The following is a 20,392-nucleotide window of genomic DNA, read 5'->3' as shown; positions in this document are numbered from 1 at the left end:
CCTCCCGTTGTGAGACTCAGGTAAGCAGGCCTGGTCAAGGCGCGGGGGTGGGGGTTGGGGTGGGTGGGTTCGGTCAACAGTCCCTAACGCTTTGCTATGGGAGGCTGTCTTGTGTGTTATAGTATTATAGGTCTTTTAGCAGCACCCCTGGCCTCTACCCACAAGATGCCAGTAGCTCCCCAACCCCAGTATCCTCTGACACTGCCAGGTATTCGGCGGGGGGGGGGGGGGGAGCGGTGGAGGTTGGAGAGGCAACATCACCCTCAGCTGAGAGTTTCTGCTCTAGAATCATTTGGGCCCTGCCCTAAATTCTCTCCAAAGCACCGACTCCCAAAACTAAAATTCCGAGCTCTGTCCCACGGTGATTACATAGACCCCAAGCAGCAAGGATTATCCTGCCGAGGAATTTGTCTCTTGAGGGAGGAAAGAACAGGCTCATTGTTGATTCTCGGGTTCTGGGGTGACCCTCCTTTGTCCTGACTTCAAGAGAAGAACCAGAAGCTGGAACCATTCAGCAGCCAATGTCCAAGTAAGGTTTCGTTAGGCGAAGAGCTGCCAGACTTCCGTGGGTCATTTTATTCAGGTCCATTCCAAATAGCCTGAGGACACAGTGGGAAATTGTCCAGGCCACGATTGTGGCATTCAGATGATATATTAAACCTATCATGCATGCATCCTGCCCTCTTAAAATACATAATTCCATTAGCTAGTTCTTCATTTGAAACCAAATCCTATCGGGAAGCAGGCTTACTCTGAGCTGCACACCATTTTCAATCCCAGACCTCTGTGAACTCATTTAATTTGTAATTTATGAAGAAGCAGTTGTTTTCGTTTGACAGACAGGGACACTGAAGTGCCCAGAGGTTGACTAATTTACAAAAATACATCACAAAACTGGTAAGTGACAGGAATTAGAATTTGAGGCCAGGCAGAGTAACTCCAGATTCTCATTAAGTTACAATGGCCTCACTTGTCAGATTAGGTAATTAACCAAGGTTAAATTACCCAAGGTCACACCGCCAGTAAAAGGTATGGGTATCTCCCAAGAGGCAAAGTAAGACCTCTGTATTTTGCACAAATTGCATACACAAGTGGACAAATGAACTATTTGCAAATTTTCTAGGTTATTTATTTATCCAAACGGAGGGTTTCAACGATTGACTTTTCCTTCTAATTCCAAGCCCTGTATCCTGTCTCCTCCAGAACCAGGGACCATCTCTTACCAGAAGACTCGAAGTTTGCAGCCAGGATGACTCAGCCTCTTGCATAGCAGCCTGACACCTGTGTTCCCCAGGGCATTGTTGGTCAGATAAAGCTCTGTTAGGGTCTGGTTGACCCCCAGGGTGGAAGAGATATCCTCACAAGCTTTGGCTGTGAGGCCACAGCTGTCCAGCCTGTGGAAGATAGGAAGTGGTTGAAGCCATATCAGCAGTTACGTTGGAAAGTCTCATCTTCATAGGGAATCAGGATGATATTTTTAGGGATCAGTTTAAGAAAAAGGAGAGGGGGCTTCCCTGGTGGCGCAGTGGTTGGGAGTCCGCCTGCTTGTGCAGGGGACATGGGTTCGTGCCCTGGTCCGGGAGGATCCCACATGCCACGGAGCAGCTGGGCCCGTGAGCCATGGCCACTAGGCCTGAGCATCCGGAGCCTGTGCTCCGCAACGGGAGAGGCCACGGCAGTGGGAGGCCCGTGTACCGCAAAAAAAAGAAAAAGGAGAGGGACTTCCCTGGTGGCATAGTGGTTAAGAATCCGCGTGCTAACGCAGGGGACACAGGTTCGAGCCCCAGTCCGGGAAGATCCCACATGCTGCGGAGCAACTAAGCCTGTGCGTCACAACTGCCGAGCCCGCGAGCCACAGCTACTGAAGCCTGCGTGCTTAGAGTCCGTGCTCCACAACAAGAGAAGCCACCGTAATGAGAAGCCTGTGCACTGCAAAGAAGAGTAGCCCCTGCTCTCTGCAACTAGAGAAAGCCCGTGCACAGCAACGAAGACCCAATGCAGCCAAAAATAAATAAACTTTTAAAAAGAAAAAGTAGAGTAGGGGACTTCCCTGGTGGTCCAGTGGTTAAGACTCCATGCTTCCAATGCAGAGGGCTTGGGTTTGATCCCTAGTGGGGGAACTAAGATCCCACGTGACTCGTGCCAAAAAAAAAAGGTAGAGTAGAACCAAATCAGTCCAGGTTAAGGCCAATGTAGTGATGGAAAACTTTTTTTTTTTTGCCATGCTGCATGGCATATGGGATCATAGTTCCCCAAACAGGGATTGAACCCATGTGCCCCGCAGTGGAAGTGCAGAGTCCTAGCCACTGGACTCCCAGGGAATTCCCCGGAAAGCATTTAATAAAGGCATTTAAGGACACTCCTCAATTCATAGCTCCGTCTATAATGGGTACCTTGATTCTGCAGTCAAGTACCCACTTTCCCTTCTGGCAGTTCTATCCCAATTTCTCATTGAAACCCCCATCTCAGTCTATCTAGGGTTAATGTCTGCAAGCTCTAGCAGTGTATATAGAATCCAGGCCTAAGTTGGTTGGTTTCCATGTCCCCAGCCACCACAAATGGGTTACAGTTGGGCACAGGATCCATCCAAAACCCATGACTCAGAATCATACTTTTTCTGGAGATTTTTTGTTCAGAACTTGCACCCGGAAAGAAGTCATCTACAGAGTTGCAGGCATTTTGCCACCATGTATAGGGTCAAGGCTAACCTTAACTGATAATGGAGCCAATACAGCAATAAGTATAGAAGATAATGGAGATCAAGTAGCCAAATGCCTAGATCAAGCCATACCTCAAACCTACACTTTCAGTTACACGAGTCAATCAATGCTTTTTTTTTTTTTAAGAAGCCAGCATGATTTGGGCTGCCACCTGCTCCACCCAACACTGTGCCATCTGATTTTCTGGTTTCTATTCTGCCCAATTGTGTTTCTTTAAAAAAATATATATATATATATTTATCTTTGCCTGCGTCTGGTCTTAGTTGTGGCACTCGGGATCTTTCATTGCAGCTCGTGGGCTCCAGAGCACTTGGGCTCTGTAGTTGTGGCACTCGGGCTCAGTTGCCCTGCAGCATGTGGGATCTTCGTCGTGTCCCCCCACCCCCCCAGGGATCGAACCTGCATCCCCTGTGTTGGAAGGTGGATTCTTAACCACTGGACCACCAGGGAAGTCCCCCCAATTGTGTTTCTTTCCTGTATTGCATGCTGTTACAATAAAAATAGGTAGCATTATTGAAGTACTGCTGTAGCTGGGATGTTAGATGGAAATATTTTCTTTGTTTGGCTGAGGCTGTGAGGCAATAGATTCCAGCTTTCAAACAAGGTATAAGACAACAGTGCAGGACTCGCAAAGGAAGAGAAAAAACCAGCTTAGTGATGCACGATCACCCACGTCACAGGTACAGAAGGGTCAGGAGAAGGACATACGGTGAGAGCTGGGGAGGGAATTGTGGAAAGAGTTTGACCCAGATTATTCCATGTCAGGGGAATGGGCGGTGGAGGCACCTCCCATGCGGTCCCCATCAGAACTCACATATGATCCTCATGAGAGTGGTAGCGTTCAGAGCCCTGCCGGATGGGGGGTTGGGGTGCGTGGTACTGACATCCAGAAGAAACCTAGCAGCACCAATTAAGGCAGAAATGCTGTCCCCAAGCCCTCATCTTAGTTCCCAGTTACCCAGTGCCCCAGATAAGCAAGAGATTCACAAATGGAAGAAAAGTAAAACAAAAATAGATATGACTCATCTCATTCTAAGTCTTTGGGAGGAAGGGGCAGGCTGGTATTGGGAGAAAGGGAAGGAAAACATGTTCATTAACATTTGGCTGCAATTTACCCTGGACCAGACCGAATTTTTATTATACAAACGTTACCAAAAAGCTATAAATCTGCCCAAGTAAATGTCAAGAGAAAAGGGGAGTTTTACAGAAAATGTTTAGAGGCAACGACTGGAAGGAAACATTTAGCATTTTCTGTTTGTATTGCAGGGTATGAATTATTCTATGACTTGTTTGCACAGTTGTATGTTGTCTGTTTGTTTGTTTTGACTACGCCCAGCAGCTTGCCGCATCTTATTTCCCGACCAGGGATCAAACAGTGAAAGTATGGAGTCCTAACCACTTTACCACCAGGGAATTTCCTGCACAGCTTTTCTTCCACCTCTGAGCATGTTATATCTTCCACAGAGATGGAAGGATAACAGTTCAACAGAAGAAACATAAAAACAAGAAAACGCTCCCATCCCAGGGACCTCCATCACCACCAGCCCTGACTCCCAGCCACTCACCATAGTTTCTGGAGCCTGCAGGTGGGCTGTCGCAGCCCCTCACACAGCAACGACATGCCGCAGTCTCCCAGGTCATTAAAACTCAAGTCCAGCTCCCGAGATGATGGTTGGCCCCGAGCACAGTAGAGAGACCCTCACAGGCTGTGGAGCTGAGATGGCAAATTCCCAGCCTGGAAAGACATTAAGCACAGGACAGAGCTGACCCATTCCTTCTGCCGACATCTGCAGCTTTTTTTTTTTTGGAGTGGGGCAGTGGGGGGGGGGTGGATCTCAGTTTCCCAACCGGGGATTGAACCCGGGTCCTTGGCAGTGAAAACGGAGTCCTAACCACTGGACTACCGCGGAATTCCCAGACATCTGCAGCTTACTGGGGTCAAAAGTGCTACTGTATTAACAAACTAGTGAATATAACCCAAAAGAACCCGACTCACAGATACAGAGAACAAACTAGTGGTTACCAGTGGGAAGAGGGGAGGGGGGGAGGGGAAATATAGGGGTAGGGAATTAAGAGGTACAAACTACTGGGTGTAAGATAGGCTACAAGAGGACTTTCCTGGTGGTCTAGTAGTTAAGACTTCACGCTTCCCGCTGCAGGGAGCGCAGGTTTCATCATCCCTGGTCAGGGAACTAAGATCCCACATGCTGCACAGTGAAGCCAAGAAAAAAAAAGGTAGGCTACAAGGATGTGTTGTACAACACGGGGAATATAGCCAATATTTAGTAATAACTGTAAATGGAGTGTAACCTTTAAAAATGTGCTACTGTATTGTATAGCATTCTTTTACTAATTTCCAGCGATTCCCCCATGTCCTTAGATAGTGCTACCCATGCTGTGAAAAACTAAATTCTACTTTCCTTCAAGTGTGTCAGTTTCCTCAGGTGACAAGTAGGATCTATGTAAATATGATTATTTACATATGGCTGACCTGCTGCTACTGGACAAGGGGAAAGGGCCTAGGCTTTGAGGAAACTGGACCAATGTATTCTAAAATTTGCATGTAAGAATAAATGTCTATGAAATACTATGAGAATTTGAAAAAAAAAAAAAGCAAAATGCAGAATTTTCCTAACAGTAGGGCATATTACAAGCTATAGCAATTACAACAGTGGACAGGACTTCCCTGGCAGTCCAGTGGTTAAGACTCCGTGCTCCACTACAGAGGGTGTGGGTTCGATCCCTGGTCAGGGAACTAAGATCCCATAGGCTGCATGGCCTGGCCAAAAATTTTTTTAAAACTGATATAGGAACAGAGACCAATGGAAAGGAAAAAGTCAAATACAATATGGGAAAATGGTTTACAATAGAGGTGGCGTTACAAATCAACCAGGAAAGGATGCTTTCTTTATTAAATGGTGTTGCAAAAATTGGAGAAAAATAGGTTGGAATCCACTGAACTACACATATAAACATAAAAAAGAAATGGAAACATGGATGGGCCTAGAGATTATCATACGAAGTGAAGTAAGTCAGAAAGAAAAAGACAAATACCATATGATATTGCTTATATGTGGGATCTAAAATATGACACAAATGAACTTATTTATGAAACAGAAACAGACTCATAGACGTAGAGAACAGACTTATGGTTACCAAAAGGGGAAAGGGGGTGGAAGAGGAATAAATTAGGAATTTGGGATTAGCAAATATAAACAACTATATGTAGAATAGATAAACAACAAGGTCCTACTGTATAGCACAGGGAACTATATTCAATATCCTGTAATAAACCATAATGGAAAATGGAAAAGAATGTGTGTGTGTGTGTGTGTGTGTAACTGAATCACTTTGCTGCACACCAAAAAATAACACAATGTTGTAAATCAACTATACTTCAATAAAAGAAAAAAAAAGAAGATATTGAGCATATCTTTGACATTGTAAATTCAGTCTCATCCTGCAGTTCTACCCCAGGTGGAACCTTATAAGGGTTCAGAAAGACACATGTACAAGAATATACATCAGGGACTTCCCTGGTGGCGCAGTGGTTAAGAATCCACCTGCCAATGCAGGGGACAGGGGTTCGAGCCCTGGTCCGGGAAGATCCCACATGCCGCGGAACAACTAAGCCCGTGTGCCACAACGTGCTCTAGAGCCCACGAGCCACAACTACTGAGCCTGCATGCCTAGAGCCTGTGCTCCACAACAAAGAGAAGCCACCACAATGAGAAGCCCGCACCCTGCAACAAAGCGTAGCTCCCGCTCACCGCAACTAGAGAAAGCCCGCGCACAGCAATGAAGACCCAATGCAGCCAAAAATAAATAAATAAATAAGAATATACATCACAACACTGTACACAATTATAGGGACAGAGTTCCTGGATGAATCAATAACATTTGATACATGCAAATGATGGAATATAGGTCAGTTTGAAGGACTCAATTAGATATGCTTATACCAACATGAACAAATCTTCAGTGTATGAAGGTAAGTGGGAAAAAAAACAAGCTGATGAGATGCATTATTTATATAAAATGAAGACATGAGTGTCTTTGGATGAGATCTGGGGAGGGCAAGGAAGGAGACAAAAAAAAAACAAAGGCACGTGTGGGTCCATTGTGCTATTGTGGTACCAGGTGAGGATTACGAACCTTCTAATTACGTGTATCTGCAGCTCAAAAAGGAAATGTTTAAAGGGTGCAGTAGAGAGAAAGGTGTGAAGATGGGGCACATATGTTGTCCCTTCTATTCTCTCAACACAATAGAAGCATAGTATGACTCAGTGTCTCAACAGAAAAAAAAAAAATATATATATATATATATTCCAAAGCAAATGACATCAGATAATTGATGATGCTACGATAGGACCAAAAAAAAAAAAATTTTAAAAGCACTCTCCCTTGGGACTACAAAGAAAAATAATTTTCTGGGAATTGACAGCCTTGCTGCATTTTCTTTTCTGTTTTTTTTTTTAATATAATTTTATTTTATTTATTTGTTTTTGGCTGCGTTGAGTCTTCGCTGCTGCATGCAGGCTTTCTCTAGTTGTAGCGAGCGGGGGCTACTCTTCGTTGAGGTGCGCAGGCTTCTCATTGCAGTGGCTTCTCTTGCAGAGCACAGGCTCTTTGCGGAACACAGGCTCTAGGCGCGCAGGCTTCAGTAGCTGTGGCTTGTGGGCTCTAGAGCGCAGGCTCAGTAGTTGTGGCGCACAGGCTTAGTTGCTCCGTAGCATGTGGGATCTTCCCGGGCCGGGGATCAACCCCGTGTCCCCCCTGCATTGGCAGGCGGATTCTTAACCACTGCACCACCAGGGAAGCCCCTGGGTAAGAGAAATTTTTTTAAACGTTGGAGCATCCATGGATGATGTTAATCAAATTGTGAATGATTTTCCTAAGGGAGTATGAAGAATGCTCCTATTTTGACCTTTATCGAGGGACCTCTGACCTCTGTCTCCGGGAGCCAAGCTAGGACTGGCCCGAGACTGCAGATGATTTATATCACCAACAGAGGGCGCTCCAACACCACAAAAGCAGACTAAGCCAGCTTTGCACCATGAGGAAGGGAAACAAACCAAGTGTTTCCCCATAAACTTTTTTTCTTTTAATTGAAGTATAGCTGGTTTACAACATTGTGTTAGTTTCTGCTGTACAACTAAGTGATTCAAATATATATTCGTTTTTTTCTATTCTTTTCCATTATAGGTTATTGCAAGATATTAAATACAGTTCCCTGTGCTACACAGTAAATCCTTTTATCTATTTTACATATATATGATAGTATCTTTTAATCCCAAACTCCTAATTCCTCCCTTTCTCCCTTTGGTAACCATATGTTGTTTTCCATTTTTCTGACTCTGTTTCTGTTTTGTATGTAGATTTATTTGCATTACTTTTTAGATCACAAATATATTTGATACCATATAATATTTGTCTTTGTCTGGCTTACTTCACTTGCTGTGAAAGTCTCTAGGCTCCTCTGTGTTGCTGCAAATGGCAATATTTCATTCTTTTTTATGGCTGAGGAATATTCCATGGTACATATATACCACCCCATCTTTATTCATCTGTGATGGACATTTCAGTGGCTCATTCAAACAGCTCATAAAACAATAACAAAAAACAAAAAAACCCACTCGAAAAATGGACAAAGGCCCTTAATAGACATTTCTCCAAAAAAGACATACAGATGGCCAGTAGGCACATGAGAAGATCCTCAACATCACTAATATTAGAGAAATGCAAATCAAAGCTACAATGAGGTACCACCTCACACTGGTCAGAATGGCCATCATTAAAAAGTCTACATATAACAAATGCTGGAGAGAGTGTGTAGAAAAGGGGACCCTCCTACACAGTTGGTGGGAATGTAAGTTGGTGCAGCAACTATGGAAAACAGTATGGAAGTTCCTCAGAAAACTATGATCCAGCAATCCCACTCCTGGGCATATACTCGGACAAAATTATAATTAAAAAAGATACATGTACCCCTATATTCACAGCACCACTATTTATATTAGCCAAGACATGGAAACAACTTAAATGTCCATCAACAGATGAATGGATAAGGAAGATGTGGTACAATTACACAATGGAATACTACTCAGCCTCAAAAAAGAAAAAAATAATGCCATTTGCAGCAACATGGATGCAACTAGAGATTATCATACTAAGTGAAGTTAGAAAGAGAAAGACAAATACTATATGATATAACTTACATGTGGAATCTAAAATTTGGCACAAATGAACCTATCTAAGAAACAGAAAAATGCACATTCATAGAGATCAGACTTGTGGTTGCAGACGGGGGTGTGGAGGGAGAGGGATGGACTGGGAATTTGGAGATGGTGGATGTAAACTACTACATTTACAATGAATAAACAACAAACTCCTACTGTATAGAACAGGGAACTATATCCAATATCCTAAAATAAACCATAATGGAAAAGAATATTGAAAAAAGAATGTATATATGTGTAAAACTGAGTCATGTTACTGTACAGCAGAGATTGTCAGAACATTGTAAATCAACTATACTTCAATTAAAAAAAAAAAGGATTCTTGGGATCAACGCTAGCTGTCCTGATAACTCTCTTATGTGCCACACAGGAATGTACTCAAAAGAGTTGATGAAAACACAAGGGAATCTAGGCGTCACCTTTTCCATAGCAGCACATGGAGATTTATGTTACATAGTAATAGTACCTGCAAATCAAAAAGAATTTTATCTTAATTGCCCAGCAGTCCATTGGGGCAAGAGAAATTTTTTTAATTTGGAGCCTCCTCGGACGGTGGTAATCAAATGTGAATTACTTTCCAAGGAGACCATGAAGAGTGTCTCTATTTTGAGGTGTATAGGGGAACGTCTGACCACTGTCTCAGGGCGCCAAACCAGGACTGGCCCGAGACTGCAGGGGATTAGTATCACCACGAGAGGGCGCTCCAACACCACAGGAGCAGGCACAGCCAGCCTTGCAGCAGGAGGAAGGGAACCTAACCAAGGGTTGCCCCGTGTTCTTTCTTTGTTAAATGAATTGTAGTTGCTGTACAATGTGGTGATAGTTACAGGTGTCAGCAGGTTACTTCACGTTTACATGCGTACATATATACCTCTATATTCTTTCACTTTTGATTCCTTTCCGTTATAAGGTTATCACAAGATATTGAATACAGGCCCCTGTGCTCTACAGTAAATCCTTCTTGTTTATTTATTTTATATATGATAATAGCGTGTATCTGTGAAAGCCAAACTCCTAATTTGTCCCTCCCTCCCTTTCCCCTTTGGTAACCATATGTTGTATGTTTGTGACTCTGTTTTGGTTTTCTGTATAGATTTCTTTGCATTAGTTTTAGGCCACACGTTTATGTGATATCATGTAATATTAGACTTTCCCTGTTTGCCTTACTTCACATACTATAAAAATCTCTAGCTCCATCCATGTTGCTGCAAATGGCAATATTTTATGCTCTTTTATGACTGAGGAATATTCCATTGTATATATATATATACGACACCACCTGTACCTATTCATCTATGAAGGACATTTTAGTTGCTTCCATACCTTTATTGCCACCCCTTCTTGAACCCCAAGAGTAATATGCCCTCAGTGACAACATGCATCCCAATTTTAGAAATGCAATAGTTGAAAACAAAAAGGGCATGTACAGGAACTTCCTATGCATTTAGTTTTAGGAGAAATTCTACTCTTTAGAGTGAGTCCTTAGGACTCTTGGGAGCAGTGCTAGCCCTTCTGGTAACTCTCTAATTCCCCACACGTGAATGTAGTCAAGAGAGCTGATGAAAACGCGAGGGAATCTAGGCCTCAGCTTTTCCATAGCAATAGATGGAGGCTGAAGTTGCCTAGTTAATAGAACCTGCAAACCAGAAAGAATTTTACATAATTGCCCAGCAGTCGATTAGCGCAAGAGAAATTTATTTGTTTTAATTTGGAGCTTCCTTGGATGGAGTAGTCCAGTTTTGAATTATTTTCCAAGGGGACCGTGAAAAGTGGCCCTGTTTTGAGTTTTAGAGAGGGACCTCTGACCTCCTCTCTGGGCGCCAGACCAGGACTGGCCCGAGACTGCAGGGGATTAGTGTCAACACGAGAGGGCGCTCCAACACCACAGGAGCAGGCACAGCCAGCCTTGCAGCAGGAGGAAGGGAACCTAACCAAGGGTTGCCCCATGTTCTTTTTTTGTTAAATGAAGTGTAGTTGCTGTACAATGTGATGATAGTTACAGGTGTCAGCAGGTTACTTCACGTTTACATGCGTACATATATACCTCTATATTCTTTCACTTTTGATTCCTTTCCGTTATACGGTTATCGCAAGATATTGAATACAGGCCCCTGTGCTCTACAGTAAATCCTTCTTGTTTATCTTTTTTGTATATGATAATAGCATGTATCTGTGAAACCCAAAGTCTTAATTTGTCCCTCCTCCCGTTCCCCTTTGGTGACCATATGTTGTATGTTTGTAACTCTGTTTCGGTTTTCTGTGTGGATTCATTTGCATTAGTTTTAGACCACACATTTATGTGATATCATGTAATATTTGACTTTCCCTGTCTGCCTTACTTCACATACTATAAAAATTCCTAGCTCCATCCATGTTGCTGCAAATGGCAATATTTTATTCTTTTTTATGACTGAGGAATATTCCATTGTATATATATGACACCACCTGTACCTATTCATCTATGAAGGACATTTTAGTTGCTTCCATAGCTTTATGGCCACTCCTTCTTAAACCCCAATAGTAATATGCTCTCACTGACAACATGCATCCCAATTTTAGAAATGCAATAGTTGAAAACAAAAAGTGCATGTACAGGAACTTCGCATGCAGTTCGTTTTAGGAGAAATTCTACTCTTTAGAATGAGTACTTAGGACTCCTGGGACCAGTGCTAGCCCTCCTGATAACTCTCTAATTCCCCACACATGAATGTAGTCAAGAGAGCTGATGAAAACGCGAGGGAATCTAGGCCTCAGCTTTTCCATAGGAGCAGATGGAGGCTGAAGTTGCCTAGTTAATAGAACCTGCAAATCTGAAAGAATTTTACATAATTGCCCAGCAATAGATTAGGGCGAGAGAAATTTTTTTTAGTTTGGAGCTTCCTCGGATGGTGGTAATCCAATTTTGAATTATTTTCCAAGGGGACTGTGAAAAGTGGTCCTATTTTGAGCTTTATAGAGGGACCTCTGACCTCTGTCTCAGAGCTCCCGGCCAGGACTGGCCCCAGCCTGCAGGGGATTCGTGTCACCACGAGAGTGCGCTCCAACACCACAGGAGAGGACACAGTGAGCTTTGCACAGTCCCTTTTAGGAAGGGAAACTAACCAGGTGTTTCCCGTAATATTTGTTTTTTAATTGAAGTGTCGTTGACTTACAACCTTATGTTAGTTTCTGGTATACAGCAAAGTGATTGAACTATCTACATTCTTTTCCATTACAGGTTGTTACAAGGTAGTAAACATTTCCCTGGGCTATCCAGTAAATGCTTGCTGTTTATCTATTTTATATATGAGTGGTTATCTAGTAATCCCAAATTACTAATTTATCCCTCCCTCCTTCCCCTTTTGTACCATAAATTTATGTTCTATGTCTGGGAGGCTGTTTCTCTTTTGTATATACATTCGTTTGTACTGTTTTTGTAGATTCCACAAGTAAGTGATATCATATATTATTTGTCTTTTTCTGTCTGAGTGTCTTTATGGAGTATGATAATGCCTTGGTCCATCCATGTTGCTGCAAATGGCAATGTTTCATTCTTTTTTATGACTGAGGAATATTCCATTGTCCATATATACCACACCTCCTTTATCCATTCATTCATGTATGCAGACATTTCAGTTGCTTCCCTGCCTCTCTGGCTACTCCTTCTTCCATCCCAGTACTAATATACCTTCAGTAACAAGATGCATCCCAATTTTAGAAATGCTGGCGTGTGAGGAAAGTGTGCACGTAGAAAACTCTCCCATCCAGTTAGTTTTAGCAGAAGTTCTGCTGGGCAACGTTCATACTTACTCTTGGGGCCAGGGCTAGCTGTGCTGATAACTCTCTAATGACCCACACGTGAATGTACTTGAGAGTGTTGATGAAAACGCGAGGGAATCTAGGCCTCAGGTTTTCCATATGAGCCGATGGAGATTGAAGTTACCTAGTTAACAGAACCTGCAAATCAGAAAGAATTTTATCTTAATTGCCCAGCAGTCGATTAGAGCAAGAGAAATTTTTTTGTTTTAATCTGGAGCTTCCTCGGATGGTGGTAATCCAGTTTTGAATTATTTTCCAAGGGGACCGTGAAAAGTGGCCCTACTTTGAGATTTAGAGAGGGTCCTCTGACCTCGTCTCAGGGCGCCAAACCAGGACTGGCCCGAGGCTGCAGGGGATTAGTTTCACCACGAGAGGGCGCTCCAACACAAGAGGAGCAGGAACAGCCAGCCTTGCAGCAGGAGGAGGGGAACCTAACCAAGGGTTGCCCCGTGTTCTTTCTTTGTTAAATGAAGTGTAGTTGCTATACAGTATGGTGATAATTACAGGTGTCAGCAGGTTACTTCACTTTTACATGCGTACATATACACCTCCATATTCTTTCATTTTTGATTCCTTTTCATTATAAGGTTATCGCATGATATTGAATACAGGCCCCTGTGCTCTACAGTAAATCCTTCTTGTTTATCTATTTTATATATGATAATAGCGTGTATCTGTGAAAGCCAAACTCCTAATTTGTCCCTCCCTCTCTTTCCCCTTTGGTAACCATATGTTGTAATGTATGTTTGTGACTCTGTTTCGGGTTTCTGTATAGATTCATTTGCATTAGTTTTAGACCACACATTTCTGTGATATCATGGAATATTTGACTTTCCCTGTCTGCCTTACTTCACATACTATAAAAATCTCCTGTTCCATCCATGTTGCTGCAAATGGCAATATTTTATGCCCTTTTATGACTGAGGAATATTCCATTGTATATATATATATATGACACCACCTGTACCTATTCATCTATGAAGGACATTTTAGTTGCTTCCATACCTTTATTGCCACCCCTTCTTGAACCCCAAGATTAATATGCCCTCAGTGACAACATGCATCCCAGTTTTAGAAATGCAATAATTGAAAACAAAAAGAGCATATACAGGAACTTCCCATAGAGTTAGTTTTAGGAGAAATTCTACTCTTTAGAGTGAGTACTTAGGACTCCTGGGACCAGTGCTAGCCCTCCTGGTAACTCTCTAATTCCCCACACGTGAATGTAGTCAAGAGAGTTGATGAAAACGCGAGGGAACCTAGGCCTCAGTTTTTCCATAGGAGCAGATGGAGGCTGAAGTTGCCTAGTTAATAGAACCTGCAAACCAGAAAGTATTTTACATAATTGCTCAGCAATCGATTAGGGCGAGAGAAATTTTTTTTAGTTGGGAGCTTCCTGGGATGGTGGTAATCCAATTTTGAATTATTTTCCAAGGGGACTGTGAAAAGTGGCCCTATTTTGAGCTTTATAGAGGGACCTCTGACCTCTGTCTCAGAGCTCCGGGCCAGGACTGGCCCCAGCCTGCAGGGGATTCGTGTCACCACGAGAGTGTGCCCCAACACCACAGGAGAGGACACAGTCAGCTTTGCACCATGAGGAAGGGAAACTAACCAAGTGTTTCCCGTAATATTTGTTTTTTAATTGAAGTGTCATTGACTTACAACCTTATGTTAGCTTCTGGTATACAGCAAAGTGATTGAACTATCTACATTCTTTTCCATTACAGGTTGTTACAAGGTAGTAAACATTTCCCTGGGCTATCCAGTAAATGCTTGCTGTTTATCTATTTTATATATGAGTGGTTATCTAGTAATCCCAAATTACTAATTTATCCCTCCCTCCTTCCCCTTTTGTACCATAAATTTATGTTCTATGTCTGGGAGGCTGTTTCTCTTTTTTATATACATTCGTTTGTACTGTTTTTGTAGATTCCACAAGTAGTAGGTGATATCATATATTTGTGTTTTTCTGTCTGAGTGTCTTTATGGAGTATGATAATGCCTTGGTCCATCCATGTTGCTGCAAATGGCAATGTTTCATTCTTTTTTATGACAGGAATATTCCATTTTCCATATATACCACACCTTTATCCATTCATTCATCTATGCCGATATTTCAGTTGCTTCCCTGTCTTTATGGACACTCCTTCTTCAACCTCAGTACTAATATACCTTCAGTAACAAGATGCATCCCAATTTTAGAAATGCTGGCGTGTGAGGAAAGTGTGCACGTAGAAAACTCTCCCATCCAGTTACTTTTAGGAGAAAATCTGCTGGGCAACGTTCATACTTACTCTTGGGGCCAGGGCTAGCTGTCCTGATAACTCTCTAATGACCCACACGTGAATGTACTTGAGAGTGTTGATGAAAACGCGAGGGAATCTAGGCCTCAGGTTTTCCATATGTGCAGATGGAGATCGAAGATACCTAGTTAACAGAACCTTCAAATCAGAAAGAATTTTATCTTAATTGCCCAGCAGTCGATTAGCGCAAGAGAAATTTTTTTGTTTTAATCTAGAGTTTCCTCGGATGGTGGTAATCCAGTTTTGAATTATTTTCCAAGAGGACCGTGAAAAGTGGCCCTATTTTGAGATTTAGAGAGGGTCCTCTGACCTCGCCTCAGGGCGCCAAACCAGGACTGGCCCGAGGCTGCAGGGGATTAGTTACACCACGTGAGGGCGCTCCAACACCACAGGAGCAGGCACAGCCAGCCTGGCAGCAGGAGGAAGGGAACCTAACCAAGGGTTGCCCCGTGTTCTTTCTTTGTTAAGTGAAGTGTAGTTGCTGTACAATGTGGTGATAATTACAGGTGTCAGCAGGTTACTTCACTTTTACATGCGTATATATATACCTCCATATTCTTTCACTTTTGATTCCTTTTCATTATAAGGTTATCGCAAGATATTGAATACAGGCCACTGTGCTCTACAGTAAATCCTTCTTGATTATCTATTTTATATATGATAATAGCGTGTATCTGTGAAAGCCAAACTCCTAATTTGTCCCTCCCTCTCTTTCCCCTTTGGTAACCATATGTTGTAATGTATGTTTGTGACTCTGTTTCGGGTTTCTGTATAGATTCATTTGCATTAGTTTTAGACCACACATTTCTGTGATATCATGGAATATTTGACTTTCCCTGTCTGCCTTACTTCACATACTATAAAAATCTCTAGCTTCAACCATGTTGCTGCAAATGGCAATATTTTATTCTTTTTTATGACTGAGGAATATTCCATTGTATATATATACGACACCACGTGTATCTATTCATCTGTGAAGGACATTTTATTGCTTCCACGCCTTTATGGCCACTCCTTCTAGAACCCCAATAGTAATATGCCTTCAGTGACAACATGCATTCCATTTTGGAAATGCTACAGTTGAAAACAAATTGTGCACGTAGAATAGTTTTCCATCCGGTTAGTTTTAGGAGAAATTCTGCTGGTCAAAGTGAGTACTTAAGACTGTTTGGACCAGTGGAAAACGTCCTGGTAACTCTCTAATTCCCCACACGTGATTGTAGTCAAGAGAGTTGATGAAAACGCGAGGGAATCTAGCAGTCAGCGTTTCCATAGAAGCAGATGGAGGCTGAAGTTGCCTAGTTAATAGAACCTGCAAATCTGAAAGAATTTTACATAATTGCCCAGCAATCGATTAGGGCAAGAGAAATGTTTTTTAGTTTGGAGTTTCTCGGATGGTGGTAATCCAATTTTGAATTATTTTCCAAGGGGACTGTGAAAAGTGGCCCTATTTTGAGCTTTATAGAGGGACCTCTGACCTCTGTCTCAGAGCTCCCGGCCAGGACTGGCCCCAGCCTGCAGGGGATTCGTGTCACCACGAGAGAGCGCCCCAACACCACAGGAGAGGACACAGTCAGCTTTGCACCATGAGGAAGGGAAACTAACCAAGTGTTTCCCGTAATATTTGTTTTTTAATTGAAGTGTCGTTGATTTACAACCTTATGTTAGTTTCTGGTATACAGCAAAGTGATTGAACTATCTACATTCTTTTCCATTACAGGTTGTTACAAGGTAGTAAACATTTCCCTGGGCTATCCAGTAAATGCTTGCTGTTTATCTATTTTATATATGAGTGGTTATCTAGTAATCCCAAATTACTAATTTATCCCTCCCTCCTTCCCCTTTTGTACCATAAATTTATGTTCTATGTCTGGGAGGCTGTTTCTCTTTTGTATATACATTAGTTTGTACTGTTTTTGTAGATTCCACAAGTAGTAGGTGATATCATATATTATTTGTCTTTTTCTGTCTGAGTGTCTTTATGGAGTATGATAATATGTTGGTCCATCCATGTTGCTGCAAATGGCAATGTTTCATTCTTTTTTATGACTGAGGAATATTCCATTGTCCATATATACCACACCTCCTTTATCCATTCATTCATCTATGCAGACATTTCAGTTGCCTCCCTGTCCATATGGCCACTCCTTCTTCCACCCCAGTACTAATATACCTTCAGTAACAAGATGCATTCCATTTTAGAAATGCTGATGTGTGAGGAAAATGTGCACATAGAATACCTCTCCCATCCAGTTAGTTTTAGGAGAAATTCTGCTGGGCAAAGTTCCTACTTACTCTTGGGGCAAGTGCTAGCTGTTCTGATTACTCTCTAATGACCCACACGTGAATGTACTCGAGAGTTGATGAAAACACGAGGGATTCTAGGCCTCCGGTTTTGCATATGAGCAGAAGGAAATTGAAGTTACCTAGTTATCAGAACCTGCAAATCAGAAAGAATTTTATCTTAATTACGCAGCAGTCGATTAGCGCAAGAGAAGTTTTTCTGTTTTAATTTGGAGCTTCCTCGGATGGTCGTAATCCAGTTTTGAATTATTTTCCAAGGGGACCGTGAAAAGTGGCCCTATTCTGAGTTTTAGGGAGGGACCTCCTTCCTCTTCTCAGGGCGCTAAACAAGGAGTGACCCGAGACTGCAGGGGATTCGTGTCACCACGAGAGGGCGCTCCAACACAAGAGGAGCAGGCACAGCCAGCCTTGCAGCAGAAGGAAGGGAACCTAACCAACGGTTGCCTCATGTTCTTTCTTTGTTAAATGAAGTGTAGTTGCTATAAAATATGGTGATAGGTCCAGGTGTCAGCAGGTTACTTCACTTTTACATGCGTACATATATACCTCTATATTCTTTCACTTTTGATTCCTTTTCATTATAAGGTTATCACAAGATATTGAATACAGGCCCCTGTGCTCTACAGTAAATCCTTCTTGTTTATCTATTTTATATATGATAACAGCATGTATCTGTGAAACCCAAACCCCTAATTTGTCCCTCCCTCCTTTTCCCCTTTGGTAACTATATGTTGTATGTTTGTGACTCTGTTTCGTTTTTCTGTATAGATTCATTTGCATTAGTTTTAGACCACACATTTCTGTGATATCATGGAATATTTGACTTTCCCTGTCTGCCTTACTTCACATACTATAGAAATCTCCTGTTCCATCTATGTTGGTGCAAATGGCAATATTTTATGCTCTTTTATGACTGAGGAATATTCCATTGTATATATATATACGACACCACCTGTGCCTATTCATCTATAAAGGACATTTTAGTTGCTTCCATACCTGTATTGCCACCCCTCTTGAACCCCAAGATTAATATGCCCTCAGTGACAACATGCATCCCAGTTTTAGAAATGCAATAATTGAAAACAAAAAGAGCATATACAGGAACTTCCCATAGAGTTAGTTTTAGGAGAAATTCTACTCTTTAGACTGAGTACTTAGGACTCCTGGGACCAGTGCTAGCCCTCCTGGTAACTCTCTAATTCCCCACACGTGAATGTAGTCAAGAGAGTTGATGAAAACGCGAGGGAACCTAGGCCTCAGTTTTTCCATAGGAGCAGATGGAGGCTGAAGTTGCCTAGTTAATAGAACCTGCAAACCAGAAAGTATTTTACATAATTGCTCAGCAATCGATTAGGGCAAGAGAAATTTTTTTTAGTTGGGAGCTTCCTGGGATGGTGGTAATCCAATTTTGAATTATTTTCCAAGGGGACTGTGAAAAGTGGCCCTATTTTGAACTTTATAGAGGGACCTCTGACCTCTGTCTCAGAGCTCCGGGCCAGGACTGGCCCCAGCCTGCAGGGGATTCGTGCCACCACGAGAGTTCGCCCCAACACCACAGGAGAGGACACAGTCAGCTTTGCACAGTCCCTTTTAGGAAGGGAAACTAACCAGGTGTTTCCCGTAATATTTGTTTTTTAATTGAAGTGTAGTTGACTTACAACCTTATGTTAGTTTCTGGTATACAGCAAAGTGATTGAACTATCTACATTCTTTTCCATTACAGGTTGTTACAAGGTAGTAAACATTTCCCTGGGCTATCCAGTAAATGCTTGCTGTTTATCTATTTTATATATGAGTGGTTATCTAGTAATCCCCAATTACTAATTTATCCCTCCCTCCTTCCCCTTTTGTACCATAAATTTATGTTCTATGTCTGGGAGGCTGTTTCTCTTTTGTATATACATTAGTTTGTACTGTTTTTGTAGATTCCACAAGTAGTAGGTGATATCATATATTTGTCTTTTTCTGTCTGAGTGCCTTTATGGAGTATGATAATATGTTGGTCCATCCATGTTGCTGCAAATGGCAATGTTTCATTCTTTTTTATGACTGAGGAATATTCCATTGTCCATATATACCACACCTCCTTTATCCATTCATTCATGTATGCAGACATTTCAGTTGCTTCCCTGCCTCTCTGGCTACTCCTTCTTCCATCCCAGTACTAATATACCTTCAGTAACAAGATGCATCCCAATTTTAGAAATGCTGACGTGTGAGGGAAATGTGCACGTAGAATAACTCTCCCATCCAGTTAGTTTTAGCAGAAGTTCTGCTGGGCAACGTTCATACTTACTCTTGGGGCCAGGGCTAGCTGTCCTGATAACTCTCTAATGACCCACACGTGAATGTACTTGAGAGTGTTGATGAAAACGCGAGGGAATCTAGGCCTCAGATTTTCCATATGAGCCGATGGAGATTGAAGTTACCTAGTTAACAGAACCTGCAAATCAGAAAGAATTTTATCTTAATTGCCCAGCAGTCGATTAGAGCAAGAGAAATTTTTTTGTTTTAATCTGGAGCTTCCTCGGATGGTGGTAATCCAGTTTTGAATTATTTTCCAAGGTGACCGTGAAAAGTGGCCCTATTTTGAATTTTATAGAGGGTCCTCTGACCTCGTCTCAGGACGCCAAACCAGGACTGGCCCGAGACTGTAGGGGATTAGTGTCACCACGAGAGGGCGCTCCAACACCACAGGAGCAGGCACAGCCAGCCTTGCAGCAGGAGGAAGGGAACCTAACCAAGGGTTGCCCATGTTCTTTATTTTTTAAATGAAGTGTAGTTGCTGTACAATGTGGTGATAGTTACAGGTGTCAGCAGGTTACTTCACTTTTACATGCGTGCATATATACCTCTATATTCTTTCATTTTTGATTCCTTTTCATTATAAGGTTATCGCAAGATACTGAATACAGGCCCCTGTGCTCTACAGTAAATCCTTCTTGATTATCTATTTTATATATGATAATAGCGTGTATCTGTGAAACGCAAACTCCTAATTTGTCCCTCCTTCCCTTTCCCCTTTGGT

The 20,392-nt window shown here is 42.2% G+C and overlaps 1 protein-coding gene across 1 annotated transcript; it reads right to left on the bottom strand.

Moving 5' to 3' along the window:
• NLRP12 (NLR family pyrin domain containing 12) lies at positions 1 to 20,119 on the bottom strand. Its single transcript, XM_089903480.1, is given in 6 exon segments — positions 1 to 599; positions 1,224 to 1,394; positions 4,286 to 4,391; positions 4,394 to 4,455; positions 4,569 to 4,670; positions 19,980 to 20,119. Coding segments are annotated over 6 exon segments (669 nt in total). The 3' UTR covers positions 1 to 511.
• Positions 20,120 to 20,392: the final 273 nt, after the last annotated feature.

Source organism: Delphinapterus leucas, chromosome 20 (genome assembly GCF_059928025.1).
Source record: "Delphinapterus leucas isolate spDelLeu-1000000601 "Yukka" chromosome 20, BTC_Dleu_Yukka2, whole genome shotgun sequence".
Classification (NCBI taxonomy): Eukaryota; Metazoa; Chordata; class Mammalia; order Artiodactyla; family Monodontidae; genus Delphinapterus; species Delphinapterus leucas.
This window is presented reverse-complemented; position numbering and strand designations above follow the sequence as displayed.